At 42.1% G+C, this 16,616-nt stretch overlaps 1 protein-coding gene across 1 annotated transcript; it reads right to left on the bottom strand.

Annotated features, from left to right (window-relative positions):
- Positions 1–7,834: 7,834 nt before the first annotated feature.
- On the bottom strand, positions 7,835–12,149 carry LOC118385483 (uncharacterized). The gene is made up of 3 exons (XM_035772652.2): positions 11,987–12,149; positions 9,319–9,456; positions 7,835–8,952 (listed from the first exon to the last, which is right to left on the bottom strand). The coding sequence occupies exons 1-3, from the start codon at positions 11,987–11,989 to the stop codon at positions 8,719–8,721; spliced, it is 375 nt and encodes a 124-aa protein (XP_035628545.1). The 5' UTR covers positions 11,990–12,149; the 3' UTR covers positions 7,835–8,718.
- Between the last annotated feature and the right edge of the window lie 4,467 nt (positions 12,150–16,616).

The raw sequence follows: 16,616 nt of genomic DNA, 5'->3' as shown, positions 1-16,616 counted from the left end.
CTATAAGTACCATTATGTTTACATGTAATGTATGTTGCAAATGATGAATTAAAGACCGTTTTAAAAACAAATGATGTAATGATAGATGGTGAAATATTATGACCAATCACGGAGCCCCGTTTATTTATTTCTGGTCCTGGTGAGAGAAAAAAGAACTGTCGGGAGGTTCTCTTCTGCACTGTTCAACCAATCCAGTAAATGTGGAGGAGGAGTTAAGGTTGAGTGTCGCCTTGATAACGTCCTGATGTGGATGTCGCGTCACAGGCTCTCTTTCCATTTCCCCTGAAAACCGGATCCATCCGGTTGTTACCAAACCTTGTTACCGAACCCGCTGCGGGAGCCCTGACTCTAATCTAAAGTACATGGTAAGTATAGCGTAACAATCAGAAATTACAATACTTGAGGGCATTGGAGGCTGGTGGGAGCTGCTACAGTATGATAGGCTCACTGGAATGGAATGAATGGAACGGTGTCAAATGGCTCAAACATATGGAAACCACTTCTGACTCCCTTCCAATGATTCACTTCCAGCCATTACAATGAGCCTGTCCTCCTATAGCTCCACCCACCAGCCTCCACTGCTTGAGGGGCACTGTAGTGTAAAGTATAACCTCAAATTTGATTGAGAAAGCGCTTTTCGCCCACCAAAGTAGCTACCGTGTTCCAGAGCCATATACTTAGAGTTGGGCCAACTTTTAGAAGTTGAAAAATGTTCTAATTCTAACTGCAATGTTAATGAATAGCTAACAATGCTGCCAAATTAAATCAAACTTTATTTGTCACATGCACCAAATACAACAAGCGTAGATCTTACCGTGAAATGCTTACTTACAAGCCCTGAACCAACAGTGCAGTTCAAGAAGAGTTTAGAAAATATTTACCAAATAAACTAGAGTAAAAATTTATAAAAAGCAACACAATAAAATAACAATAATGAGGCTATATACAGGGGGTACCGGTACCGAGTCAGTGTGCGGAAAGACAGGTTAGTTGAGGTAATTGAAGTAGGGGTGAAGTGACTATGCATAGATAATAAATATTGAGTAGCAGCAGTGTACAAAACAAATGGAGGGGGGGAGGGGCAATGTAAATAGTCCGGTGGCCATTTGATTAAAGGTTCAGCAGTCTAATGGCTTGGGGGTAGAAGCTGTTAAGGAGCCTTTTGGTTCTAGACTTGGCACTCCGGTACCGCTTGCTGTGCGGCAGCAGAGAAAACAGTCTATGACTCAGGTGACTGGAATCTCTGACAATTTTATAGGCTTTCCTCTTTCCTCTTTTCAGTCTCCTGAGGGGAAAATGTTTTGTCGTGCCCTCTTCACAACTGTCTTGGTGTGTTTGTACCATGATAGTTCGTTGGTGATGTGGACACCAAGGAACTTGAAACTCGACCTTCACTACAGCCCCGTCGATGTTAATGGGGGCCTGTTCGGCCCGCCTTTTCCTGTAGCCTTTTCCTGTTGTCCTGGCACCACACTGCCAGTTCTCTGACCTTCTCCCAACCTGACCTGTCTCATTGTTGTCGGCGATCAGCAAACTTAATGATGGTGTTGGAGTCGTGTTGGGCCACGCAGTCGTGGGTGAACACGGAGTACAGGAGTGGACTAAGTACACACCCCTGAGGGGCCCCTTTGTTGAGAGGGAGGTGTTTAGTCCCAGGGTCCTTAGCTTAGTAATGAGCTTCGTGGGCACTATGGTGTTGAACACTGAGCTGTAGTCAATGAACAGCATGCTCACATTTTACATTTTAAATTTGATTTTACCTTTATTTATACAGGTTTTTTCTATTTTCCAAGAGAGACCAGTGTTCCTTTTGTCCAGGTGGGAAAGGGCAGTGTGGAGTGTGATTGAGATTGCGTCATTTGTGGATCTGTTGGGGCGGTATGTGAATTGAAGTGGGTCTAGGGTATCCGGGAGGATGCTGTTGATGTGAGCCATGACCAGCCTTTCAAAGCACTTCATGGCTACATACGTGAGTGCTACGGGGCGGTAATCATTTAGGCAGGTTCCCTTGGCTTTCTTGGACTATGGTGGTCTGCTTGAAACATGTAGGTAATACATACTTGGGTCAGGGAGAGGTTGAACATGTCAGTGAAGACACTTGCCAGTTGGTCAGCGCATGCTTTGAGTACACGTCCTGGTAATTCGTCTGGCCCTGCGGCTTTGTGAATGTTGACCTGTTTAAAGGTCTTACTCACATCGGCTAAAGAAAGCGTTATCACACAGTCATCCAGAACAGCTGGTGCTCTTGTGCATGCTTCAGTGTTGCTTGCCTTGAAGCAGTAGGCTCGCGTCACTGGGCAGCTCGTGTCTGGATTTCCCTTTGTAGTCCGTAATAGTTTTCAAGCCCTGCCACATCTGACGAGCGTCAGAGCCGGTGTAGTAGGATTCAATCTTAATCCTGTACTGACGCTTTGCTTGTTTATTGTTTCGTCTGAGGTCATAGATTTCTTATAAGATTTCTTATAAGAGTCCAGATTAGTGTGCCGCTCCTTGAAAGCAGCAGCTCTAGACTTTAGCTCGATGCGGATGTTGCCTGTAATCCATGCCTTCTGGTTGGGATATGTACGGTCACTGTGGGGACGACATCGTCGATGCACTCATTGATGAAGCCGATGACTGATGTGGTGTACTCCTCAATGCCATTGGATGAATCCCGGAACATAGTCTGTGCTAGCAAAACAGTCCTGTAGCGTAGCATCCGGGTCATCTGACCACTTCCATATTGAGTGAGTCACTGGTACTTCCTGCTTTAGTTTTTGCTTGTAAGTAGGAATCAGGAAGATAAAATTATGGTCAAATTTGCCCAATGGAGGGTGGGGGAGAACTTTATATGCATCTCTGTGTGTGGAGTAAAGGTGGTCTCGAGTTTTTTCCCTCTGTTTGCACATGTGGCTTGCTGGTAAAAATGAGGTAAAACTGATTTAAGTTTGCCTGCATTAAAGTCCCCGGCCACTAGGAGAGCCGCTTCTGGATGAGCATTTTCTTGTTTGCTTATGGCCTTATAGAGTTGGTTGAGTGCGGTCTTAGTGCCAGCATTGGTCTGTGGTGGTAAATAGATGGTTGCGAATAATATAGATGAGAACTCTCTTGGTAGATAGTGTGGTCTACAGCTTATCATAAGGTACTCTACCTCAGGCGAACAATACCTCAAGACTGCCATATAAAGTTGTAGTGTCATGTAAATGCATCATCAAATGCAAATCATTCAGTTTTATATAATTTTTTATCATTTTATATCATATTCAGTTTTATATCATTTGTTTTAATATTCCCCATGTAATGTTAATGGAGAGCTAACATGGCTGCCATAGAATGTTGAATTGTCATGTTAGTTCATTGGCCCAACTCTCTAAATGCAGTCACCATACCCTAGCTCAACACCAACACTAAAATAGGCTTCTAAAAATTATTAATTTATGCAGTTTAGTGGATTATCAGGCTGGTTTTAGGACCATGCAGGTAGCTCAGATATGATGTGAAGGCTATTTGCCCTACTGGCTGAGAGCACTGAGGTACGGCTGAGAGCACATCCATGCAGCTGCACTGAACAGCGCAACTTTTCTCTCAAAACATAGAAGCAGGTCAAAGATGGCAGTAGGTTTATGGCTAGTTTACTGCTTTTTGACTTGCCATGAAACTAAACTAGAGTTTTTAATCCCGGTGCTGAGCTAGTGCGTATCAGCTACTTGCTGTATGTCAACTGAAGTGAAACAGAGTGAAGGACAATGTGTAGTTTAGCTAGTGAATGTCAATGAGAAAAATACTGAGAAAGAGCAGTGGACAGAAACACTAAAAATAAACAGCCAAAAATGACTGTTAAGTTCGATACAGGAGCTGGGTGTAACGTCTTGTCGGTGAGAGACTTGAAAACGCTGAAAGTGAAAGGGAAGGGCGATTCCATGCAAAAATCCAACTGCACGCTAATGACGTATTCTGGCCACCAGATGGAGCCAAAAAGCAAGAAAATGCTAAAATGTTGATGCAACGAGAGTGTTTGAACTGGAACTTCAAGTGATAGAACAACATGCACCTGCAATACTTGGAAGATCAGCTTGCCTACAAATGGGCTTAGTATAGAGAATATTCCAGCTAGAACAAAGGACAGAGATTGATCTTTTGAGTGACTTGGATGTGTTCCAGGAGTTCATCATACATACATAGACCCAGAAGTCACACCAGGGGTTCACTCACCCAGAAAAGTGCCTGTAGCACTAAAAGAAAAACTTCAAAAGGAACTGAACCGCATGGAAACCATGGATGTCATCGTCAGGCAAACCGAGCCTACTGAATGGGTAAACAGCTTTGTGACAAAAAACATATGGGTATGCATGGACCCACAGGATCTGAACAAAGCCGTCAAGAGAGAACATTATCCTTTATGTACCATTTGAAGAGGTAGTTGCTGAAATGCCCAACACCAAGGTGTTTTCAGTAGTTGATGCAAACCAAGGATTCTGGCACATCCTACTACATGAAGAGAGCTCCCGACTCGGCACGCTCAATACGCCATTTGGGAGGTATCCAATCAAGAGACTGCTGTTCGGAATTTGCGTCTGCTGCGGAGGTGTTCCGGAGGTGCCTCGCCAAGCATCTGGAAGGTCTGGAAGGTGTCGTCAACACCATGGATGACATTCTTGTCTGAGCAATACAATAAATGCCAGAGGCAGAGGACAAAGCAGCGCTTCGGAGGTTCATGGGAAATGTTGCAGTATCTCGCAAAGTTCATCGCAAATCTCTCAGATGTCAGCGCACCACTGAGACAACTGCTGGAAGGAGTCATTCAGTGGCACTAGGAGTCTTCACAGGAACAGAGCTTCAAACGCTTGAAAGCACTTGTCAGCAATGTGCCAGTGTTAAAAGTACTATGACGTGGGGAAAAACTGTGACACTATCTGGGGATACAAGCTCCGAAGGCTTGGGAGCTGTGATCCTGCACGATGGTCAGCCATTCGCATGCGGGCCAGGATCCCTCACAGGCTGTCAAAAGAGATTTGAAAAACAAATTGAAAAACAGCTACTGGCGATAGAGTACAGCTGCGAGAAGTTTCATTAATACCTGTAGGGAAAACAGATCCGGGTGGCGTCAGACCACAAGCCCTTGGAAACGATCTTCAAGAAGTTGCTCCAGAAAGCATCAGCCAGACTGCAGAGAATGGTGATGAGACTACAGAGATAGTCTACATGTGACATACAAACCAGGAAACGAGAAACACATCGCTGAGCTGGGCATCCCTGAAGGAACAGAGAGTGAAATTGCTGGATGGTGAACTGGATGTAAACTACGTCGCTCATCAACTTCCTGTTTCAGAAGAGAAAGTGCAGCAATTCAAAACTTCAACAGGTGATGAAGGTGAAGAGTTAAGACTGGTCACAGTAACAGTTAAAAAAGGATGGCGGCCAGACACGAGGGAAAGTTGCAAAGATAATACAGCACTACTGGACCTTCAGAGAGAACTCAACATGCTCTTATAGACTGCTGTTCAAAAGTTCAAAAGTTGTCACTCCTCAGAAAATTTGAGAAAAAATTATGGAAAAAATCCACAAAGCACACATGGGAATTGTAAAATGTAAGGAGCGAGCAAGCGATGTTCTGTTGTGGCCAAAATGTGCAGTCTGCTACAAACACAAAAACAACAACCAACGAGAGCCGCTCATGTCTCATCCAGTCCCAGATAGAGCTGGGCCAAAGTTGGAGTGGACCTCTTCCATTACAGCGACACAGAATAGGTACTATGTGTACTATGTGTGGATTACTAGTCGAAATACCCAGGAATCTCCAAACTCAGTGGGACAACAAGTAAGCACATCATTAGAGCGGTCTGAACTGCTCTCGATGGTGCAGCTGTAGAACCTTCTGAGGATTTGAGGACCCATGCCAAATCTTTTCAGTCTCCTGAGGGGAATAGGTTTTGGCGTGCCCTCTTCAAACCAGTGTGTCTATGTATGCGGATGACTCAACACTATACACGTCAGCTACCACAGCAACTGAAATGACTGCAACACTTAACAAAGAGCTGCAGTTAGTTTCAGAATGGGTGGCAAGGAATACAAGGCAGGTCCTACAGGCTCTAGTTTTGTCACACCTGGACCACTCTTCAGTTGTGTGGTCAGGTGCCACAAAGAGGGACTTTGCCAAATTGCAATTGGCTCAGAACAGGGCAGCATGGCTGGCCCTTGGATGTACACAGAGAGCATTAAAGTAGAGGAGAGATTGACTTCATCGCTACATGTATTTGTGAGAGGTATTGACGTGTTGAATGCACCGAGCTGTCTGTCTAAACAACTTGCACACAGCTCAGACAGCCATACATACCCCCACAAGACATGCCACCAGAGGTCTATGCACAGTCCCCATGTCCGGAACAGACTACAGTACTACATAGAGCCGTGACTACATAGAGCTATTCCACATCAGGTAACTGATGCAAGCAGTAGAATCAGATTTTAAAAAACAGATAAAAAATACATATTATGGAACAGTGGGAACTGTGAAGCAACACCAACATAGACACATGCATACACACACATGATAACATACACAATATACACACACGTACACATGCATACACACATATGATAACATACACAATATACACACACGTACACATGCATACACACATATGATAACATACACAATATACACACACGTACACATGCATTTTGTGTTGTAGATAGGTGTTGGTGGAGTATGGGTCTGACGGCACACACTTAATGTGTTATGAATTCTGTAATGAATGTATTGTAATGTTTTTAAAATTGTATAACTGCCTTCATTTTGCCAGACCCCAGGAAGAGTAGCTGCTGCCTTGGCAGCAACTAATGGGAATCTATAGTAAATACAAATAATTAAGGTGTTGAATACTTATTGACTCAAGACATTTCAGCTTTTCATTTTTAATTATTTTGTAAAAATGTCAAAATAACATATTTGCACTGAAATCTTGAGCAATCAGGGTTCGTGTACATTTTTTTGATCAACTTTAATTTACTTGATTAAAATGCAAGGTGAAATCAATATGTGTTTTATTATACTCCATTAATCTGTTCAAAGAACAAGACAGCTGTCTATTGGGGAGTTCCAGACGACTGTTTTAAAAGAACAAGACAGCTGTCTATTGGGGCGTTCCAGCCGACTGTTTTAAAAGAACAAGACAGCTGTCTATTGGGGAGTTCCAGCCGACTGTTTTAAAAGAACAAGACAGCTGTCTATTGGGGAGTTTTAAAAGAACAAGACAGCCGACTGTTTTAAAAGAACAAGACAGCTGTCTATTGGGGAGTTCCAGGGGAGTTCCGACTGTTTTAAAAGAACAAGACAGCTGTCTATTGGGGAGTTCCAGCCGACTGACTGTTTTAAAAGAACAAGACAGCTGTCTATTGGGGAGTTCCAGCCTGTTTTAAAAGACTGTTTTAAAAGAACAAGACAGCTGTTTTATTTTTAAAAGAACAAGACAGCTGTCTAGTTCCAGCCGACTGTTTTAAAAGAACAAGACAGCTGTCTATTGGGGAGTTCCAGCCGACTGTTTTAAAAGAACAAGACAGCTGTCTATTGGGGAGTTCCAGCCGACTGTTTTAAAAGAACAAGACAGCTGTCTTTGGGGAGTTCCAAAAAAAGAACAAGACAGCTGTCTATTGCGGAGTTCCAGCCGACTGTTTTAAAAGAACAAGACAGCTGTCTATTGGGGAGTTCCAGCCGACTGTTTTAAAAGAACAAGACAGCTGTCTATTGGGGAGTTCCAGCCGACTGTTTTAAAAGAACAAGACAGCTGTCTATTGGGGAGTTCCAGCCGACTGTTTTAAAAGAACAAGACAGCTGTCTATTGGGGAGTTCCAGCCGACTGTTTTAAAAGAACAAGACAGCTGTCTATTGGGGAGTTCCAGCCGACTGTTTTAAAAGAACAAGACAGCTGTCTATTGGGGAGTTCCTGCCGACTGTTTTAAAAGTGACAAAAGGGTGACAACTCCATAGCTTACAGCAACAAAAAAGTATTATTGCTGTTGTCAATTATTTAATGTGACTATAAATCAAATGTAACATTTTTCAAAATGCATTATTATGAGGACTTTAGTCTCTTTTTAAGAGAATTGTGTTGAATGTTAATATATGGCAATTCTTGTTTGTTCGACTAGCCGATAAGGAATCTTCAAGAATGACCGAGAGAAAATGGTGCGTACATCCAGTAAAAATAATAGCCAATATCTTAAAACACATTTATGTCTGGACATAACTATTTGGTAACTTAATTGTACCATTGAATATGTGAGGTTATTCAGGTTAACCTTAATTGTGGGGGGTGGCAGGTAGCCTAGCGGTTAGCGAGTTGGACTAGTAACCGAAAGGCTCAAATCCCCAAGCTAACAAGGTAAAAATTGGTCGTTCTGCCCCTGAACAAGGCAGTTAACCCACTGTTCCTAGGCCGTCATTGAAAATAAGAATTTGAGTTTAACTGACTTGCCTTGTTGAATAAAGAAAAAAGAAATAGAATGTATCCCAAGAAGTCCAGTAATGCATCATAAATTAGTAATACAAAAATATTCTGAATAATGGGATTATTTGAGTTTTGCACCTAACACATTATCGCTTCTCTGATGCATAAGTAGGAGTATCCTATAGGTGTATGAGGACAAGTAAAGCATCGACTCCAGAATTTTCGATAGTAGTATCTTTCGATTAGTGTCCACTATTTGTTTCCTCTTCAGCCATATTGGTCCTGGTTTAGCCTATATCCCAGGCCCATTGGTTGTTGGTGTAATGCCATTTTCATGCATTGGGGTAATGACTCTTTCATGCGTGATTTCAGGGCTCGATTTTTTGTTGACCCACATAATGATGGCAACTATAATGATAATCGCGGCCATGGCTCCAACAACAGCAATGAGCTTCCAGGAGGCCTTGACGTTGTCACATTTCATCTGCTTCTGCACCTTCGTTGCGGTCTTGTGGAAGGACTTGCTCTAAACAAACAAACAAACAAACAAACCACCCAATCAAGTACCAAAGTCAAAATGCACTGTAATGTATGTAATATAATGAAATGTACAATGTAATGTAATGTACAATGTAATGTAATGTACAATGTAATGTAATGTACAATGTAATGTACAATGTAATGTATGTAATATAATGTAATGTACAATGTAATGTACATTACAATGTAATGTAACACCACTGTCTATCTTGAACAGCAAAAAATGACCTCAGGTTAGCGGCAGGCAGGCCAGAGTGAGGTCTGAACAGCTTTTGTGTGAAAAAGTTCACCCTAAAACATTTATCTGAATTGGAAGCGTATGCCTAAAACAAATTTGCAATCCCAGTCTCACCTTCAGTTCCCCAGCCCTTTCGTCAAGGTCCTGCAGTTTCTCCTTGCGTTCCTCAGTCTTCTCCATGTTGTCCATCATGATGACCTTCACCTCCTCTGCCTCCTCCTCAACCTGGCGCTGCTGGTTGTTATTCTCAGGCTGAGAGAGATGGAGCATGAAATAAATACAACTTTTTTTTTTTTTTTTACTATTTTGTGGTGCAATATGTGGTATCCATGTTCAACCCAGTTCATATGAGTTTTCAGCACAAAACACACAGGATTTTTATGATATTGAAAACATTGCGATTGAACAGAACTGTATGACACAAGCGCTTGTTTTTAACATCATCCTGTGTATTTTGTGTTGAAAAGTCATGTGAACTGGGTTGAAGCGCATATGAACTGGATAGTGCATTTACCGCACCCACCACAGCATGTTTATTGTAAACATAATGATGCCTCCTGCTTGTAACTGTCACCCTTTTTTCAGGACAATCTCATAATTGAATCAAGACATTGACATCATCCTCAGAAACGTTGAACAGCTCACTAAACCTGTAACCACTTGGAATAGAATAGCTAACACAGTTTAAATGTGCCTTGTGATTTAAGGAAACCTCTTTGACAGCCAGAAGAAGTGATAGAATGTGAGTTTCGCACCAGGGTGAAATGTCTCCTAGGTACAGATCTAAGATCAGCTTCCCCTCCCTCGATCCTAACCTTTACCATTAGTGAGTGAAATGCAAGAAACTGACCTCAGATCAGCATCTATGAGGGCAAATTCACCCTACTTTTGTTTCTGACAAAAAAGATTACAGTGGGCAAGGTTGGAATTTTGCACTCTAAAAAAAGGAAGAACTGTAAACCAAAGAAATCACATTTGTATTTATCACATGCGCCGAATACATATTTAAAACAAATAATAACAAAAACAGTAGCACAAGGAATAAAATACACAAGAATTAAGCTGTATACCAGTACCAGATCAATGTGCAGGGGTACAACATGTTTGAGGTAGATATGTACATGAAGGCAGGGTAAAGTGACTAGGCATCAGGATAGATAATAATAAGGTATTAGAGGTAGATATGTACATGAAGGCAGGGTAAAGTGACTAGACATCAGGATAGATAATAATAAGGTATTAGAGGTAGATATGTACATGAAGGCAGGTTAAAGTGACTAGGCATCAGGATAGATAATAATAAGGTATTTGAGATAGATATGTACATGAAGGCAGGGTAAAGTGACTAGACATCAGGATAGATAATAATAAGGTATTAGAGGTAGATATGTACATGAAGGCAGGGTAAAGTGACTAGGCATCAGGATAGATAATAATAAGGTATTAGAGGTAGATATGTACATGAAGGCAGGGTAAAGTAACTAGACATCAGGATAGATAATAATAAAGAACAGAGTAGTATTAGCATATGATGACTGTGAAAGTGTGCATGCGTGTCAGCTGTCATCATTTCTTTCAAACAATTTCATTTGTTTTACTTTTTCTCCCTGATGAGACTCCCTAACGGGCTCAGAGGCAAAGGTCGAGTCATGTGTCCTCCGAAACATGACCTGCCAAGCCGCGCTCCTTAACACCCGCCAACTTAACCCGGAAGCCAGCCGCACCAATGTGTCAGAGGAAACTCCATTCAACTGATGACTGCAGGGGCCCGGTAGGCCACAAAGAGTCGCTAGAGCATGATGAGCCAAGTAAAGCCCCCCCTGGCCAAACCCTCCCCTAACCCAGACGATGCTGGGTCAATTGTGCACCGCCCTATGGGACTCACGGTCATGGCCGGTTGTGACACAGCCTAGGAACGAACCTGGGTCTGTAGTGACGCCTCAAGAACTGCGACGCAGTGCCTTAGACCGACGAGTCACTCGGGAGGCCCTTCAGCTGTCATTTTTATAAATGTATTTTACTACAGCAAAATAATGCGTGGTGTGGTATTTATTTATGTTTTTAGTTAACTAAATATTAGGATAAAAAAAGACCCCTTTCAAATGTATTGTATCTATGTATTTGTAAAATCAATTCTACATTTGATTGAACTGTGTTGGTTCTGAACTCAAGTTAATATTATTGTCAATATGTTGTCTGTGTTTAATTAACAGTAAGTAAATCTTATGATTACATTTGTGGTGTGGTAATGTGTTATCAACAACTTCCAGGTCGCCTAGGATATATGCTGGGGTGTGTGTTAATAAGCGAAAGTGGCTTCCGCTGTCTGTCTCCTCTCCATCATCTGCATAATGTCTGAGAACTCAAATGTAGGATAAAGCCAAAGATAGCATGTGGAATTTCATGTTACCTGTCTGATGAGTTCTTTGAACTCACTAGGCTACAGGCGAAGGGACGGGTGAGGAGAGGAACCCACTTTAGACTATTGAGATGCACCCCCAGATGAATGGTCAAAGTAGCATTTAGCCTAAAACACGCATTTATCACATGTAAATGGTGTTATCTAAACATTCTATATTATGCTAAGATATAAACTAGGCTCTATGCATCCTCTGATCTCAAATGTAATTTCACAGAACATTATTCTGTCAACAAATGCAAAGAGAAAGTATAAGTTGCCCACGCACCTGAAGTTAAACTCAAAATTACAGTAAGTTGGAGGGCCGCATAAAACATTGTCACTTTTTCTTTTTTGATTAATGTTGTAATGTTAATAGCTTACCATGTTTCTGCACGATTTTATTGTTATCCCGAGAATGGAAAACCTCTCTTTAAGTCAGTGCAAATTCCAGTAGAAATCGCATTCTAGTCAGGAGGGATCATGCAGGCCTTCGTGACTTACTCACCCAGCCTCGTTCGTGATAGTGAACTGTTCTGCACATTATTTTGACAACATCTTTTATATGTGGCCTGCCTTGTCACTAAAGGAAGAGGAGGGCAACACCCCTCCCTGGTTGACCTTTCATAGGTAGTGTTCTATTGCAGCTTGAAAGAACCTCCGGGGGACAAAATGAAGTTTATCCATTATATTGTATGAAGTTATTCAATTATATTACTGTCAAATGCTATCGCATATAACCTACACTTTATAGTCTGAATGGCAAGGTTTATTGATGAAAATGTGGTTTCTATTTGTTGAAATTATATTTGAAATTGTATTATTTGTGTACTTGTTTGACATTTTACTGCATTATCGGGAGCTAGTAACATAAGCATTTCGCTCCATCCACTATAACATCTGCTAAACTGTACATGACAAATATACTTTTATTTGATTTACTATTGCAGTAATCCAAGACGCAGGGGGCAATTGTGAAATGGAAGGATGTCAATAAGGTAGACTAAAAATACTTTTATAATTCAATGAGAATTATGCCAACAAATAAGACGCTTGTATACATCACACAGAAAGGGGATTCACAGAGTGTTTACACTACAAGCGGCAGGGGCCTACCCACGCTAGCCTCGTCATCACGTGGATGCTAAAACAAGCTAACAAGCAAGCTATGTACTGCTACGTATCAACAGCCATTGTCAGACAATCCAGTTGGGGTTGGAAACTATGGTGAGCTTCAATTGGTCACTTCACATCACGGATTTGAATAATGTTCAGCTTTCCCCAACTGTTCAGCCTCCTCGCCCATGCTGACATTGTTCAACGGTCCCTTTGCCCACTCCACTTCTCTCTTTCCTTCCATTGAAAGTGAATGGCTTCCAATGTTTCACCATGCGATGTCGATGCCTAGAGTAAACGCACGTCTGAGCAGGGGAACGCAACCTTTAACTTATGATGTGGTTAGCTGATGCGTAAGAAATGTGCCCAACATGGGTGCGCGAACAGCCCAACCAAAGCGAACAAAAACGTAACGCAATTGTCATATATGCTCTTACTGTTCGACTGGGAAGCACGCGACAGGGTTAATACATTTTCTACAGTTTTAATTTAAGAATTAGGAAAAGAATAGCCTACAGTACATTTATATAGGCAAGCAAATAGGCCTATAACTACTGTACATACAGTGCATTCAGAAAGTATTCAGACCTCTTGACTTTCCACATTGTTACGTTACAGCCTTATTCTAAAATTGATTAAATCCTTTTTTCTCCTCGTCAATGTACACAAAATACCCCATAAGGACAAAGCAAAAACAGGTATTTTAACATTTTTGCAAAAATAAACTGAAACATCAAATGTATATAAGTATTCAGACCCTTTACTCAGTACTTTGTTGAAGCACCTTTGGCAGCGATTACAGCCCCGAGTCCTCTTGGGTATGGCACTACAAGCTTGACACACCTGTATTTGGGGATTTTCTCCCATTCTTCTCTGCAGATTCTCTCAAGCTCTATCAGGTTGGGTGGGGAGCGTCGCTGCATAGCTATTTTCAGGTCTCTCCAGAGATGTTCGACCAGGTTCAAGTCTGGGCTCTGGCTGGGCCAATCAAAGACTTGTCCTGAAGCCACTCCTGCGTTGTCTTGGCTGGGTGCCAAGGTTAATTCTCCTGTTGGAAGGTGAACCTTTGCCCCAGTCTGAGTGCTCTGGGGCAGGTTTTCATCAAGGATCTATCTGTACTTTGCTCCGTTCATCTTTCCCTTGATCCTAACTAGTCTCCCAGTCCCTGCCGCTGAAAAACATCCCCACAGCATGATGCTGCCACCACCATGCTTCACCGTAGGGATGGTGCCAGGTTTTCTTCAGATGTGACGCTTGGCATTCAGGCCAAAGAGTTCAATCTTGGTTTTATCAGACTAGAGAATCTTGCTTCTCATGGTCTAAGAGTCTTTAGGTACCTTTTGGGAAACTCAAAGCGGGCTGTCATGTGCGGAGTGTCTGAGGAGTGTCTTCCATCTGGCCACTACCATAAAAGCCTGATTGGTGGAGTGCTCCTTCTGGAAGGTTTTCCCATCTCTACAGAGGAACTCTGGAGCTCTGTCAGAGTGACCATTGGGTTCTTGGTCACCTCCCTGACCAAGGCCCTTTATTTTTTATTTTTTTTAACCTTTATTTAACTAGGCAAGTCAGTTAAGAACAAATTCTTAGTTACAATGACTGACTACCAAAAGGCAAAAGGCCTCCTGCGGGCCTCCATTCTCCCCCGATTGCTTACTTTGGCCTGGCGGCCAGCTCTGAGAAGAGTCTTGGTTCCAAATGTCTTCCATTTAAGAATGATGGAGTGGCCTCCTGAGTGTCACGGCGATCTAAGGCACTGCATCACAGTGCTAGAGGCGTCACTACAGACCCTGGTTCAATGCCAGGCTGTATAGCAGCCGGCCACGACCGGGAGACCCATGATGCGGCGCACAATTGACCCAGCATCATCCGGGTTAGGGGAGGGTTTGGCCAGCCGTGATGTCCTTGTCCCATCGCGCTCTAGCGACTACTTGTGGCAGGCCGTGCGCATGCACGCTGACTACGGTCGCCAGCTATAGGGTGTTCCCTCCGACACATTCCGACTGGCTCCCGGGTTAAGTGAGCAGTGTGTCAAGAAGCAGTGCGGCTTGGAGGGGTCATGTTTCAGAGGAGGCATGGCTCTTGACCTTTGCCTCTTTTTTAAATATTTTTTTTATTTCACCTTTATTTAACCAGGTAGGCTAGTTGAGAACAAGTTCTCATTTGCAACTGCGACCTGGCCAAGATAAAGCATAGCAGTGTGAACAGACAACACAGAGTTACACATGGAGTAAACAATTAACAAGTCAATAACACAGTAGAAAAAAAAGGGGAGTCTATATACATTGTGTGCAAAAGGCATGAGGAGGTAGGCGAATAATTACAATTTTGCAGATTAACACTGGAGTGATAAATGATCAGATGGTCATGTACAGGTAGAGATACTGGTGTGCAAAAGAGCAACTCCCGAGTACGTACGGGAGTTGCAACGATGGGACAAAACTGTAACTACTAATTAGACAGCACGAAAAAGGGGTAAAAAGTAAGTAAAAATAAATACAATGATGGAGGCCACTGTGTTCTTGGGGACCTTCAATGCTGCAGAAATGTTTTGGTACCTTTCCCCAAATCTGTGCCTCGACACAATTCTGTTTCGGAGCTCTAAGGAGAATTCCTTCGACCTCATGACCTGGTTTTTGCTCTGACATGCACTGTCAACTGTGGGACCTTATATAGATAGACAGGTGTGTGCCTTTCCAAATCATGTCCAATCAATTGTATTTACCACAGGTGGACTCCAATCAAGTTCTAGAAACATCTCAAGGATGATCAATGGAAACAGGATGCACCTGAGATATAGACTCTCATAACAAAGGGTCTGAATACTTATGTAAATAAGGTATTTCTGTTTTTGTTTTTTTATACATTTGAAAAACAATGTAACCTGTTTTTGCTATGTCGTTATGGGGTAATGTGTGTAGATTGATGAGGAAAATATTTTATTGAATAAGGCTGTAAAGTAACAAGTTAAGGGGTCTGAATACTTTCCTAATGCATTGTATACATTAACATTTTGCTAACCCATAATTCAATTTCTCATCGACGCACAAATAGGAGGAGAAGAGTGCTCAAGCTTACGGCTGAGTTGTTCGTAAAGGAAGAAGAACCAAATCAATTGTCTCACCCTAAATCCGGATTTAGTTCTTTGTTCATAAACAAATCTTTATTTCTTGCCAACAAACATTGCCAATTTAGGAAATAACTACTGTATTTTGCAAAATTAAGGTTAAATACAATTGAAATCGGAAGTTTAGGATCACCACTTTATTTTAAGAATGTGAAATGTCAGAATAATATTAGAGAGAATTAATTATTTCAGCTTTAATTTCTTTGATCACATTCCCAGTGGGTCAGAAGTTTATATACACTCAATTAGTATTTGGTAGCATTGCCTTTAAATTGTTTAACTTCGGTCAAACATTTTGTGTAGCCTTCCACAAGCTTCCCACAATAAGTTGGTGAATTTTGGCCCATTCCTCCTTACAGAGCTGGTGTAACTGAGTCAGGTTTGTAAGGCCTCCTTGCTCGCACACACTTTTTCAGTTCTGCCCACACATTTTCTATAGGGTTGATGTCAGGGTTTTGTGATGGTCACTCCAAAACCTTGACTTTGTTGTCCTTAAGCCATTTTGCCACAACTTTGGAAGAAAGCTTGGGGTCATTGTCCATTAGGAAGACCCATTTGCGACCAAGCTTTAACTTCCTGACTGATGTCTTGAGATATTGCTTCAATATATCCACATAATTTTACTCTCTCATGATGCCATCTATTTTGTGAAGTGCACCAGCCCCTTCTGCAGCAAAGCACCCCCACAACATGATGCTGCCACCCCCGTGCTTCATGGTTGGGATGGTGTTCTTCGGCTTGCAAGCCTCCCCCTTTTTCCTCCAAACATAACGA

This window comes from Oncorhynchus keta, chromosome 6 (genome assembly GCF_023373465.1).
Source record: "Oncorhynchus keta strain PuntledgeMale-10-30-2019 chromosome 6, Oket_V2, whole genome shotgun sequence".
Taxonomy (NCBI): domain Eukaryota; kingdom Metazoa; phylum Chordata; class Actinopteri; order Salmoniformes; family Salmonidae; genus Oncorhynchus; species Oncorhynchus keta.
Note: the sequence above shows the minus strand (reverse complement) of the source record. Positions and strands in the feature narration are given on the sequence as shown.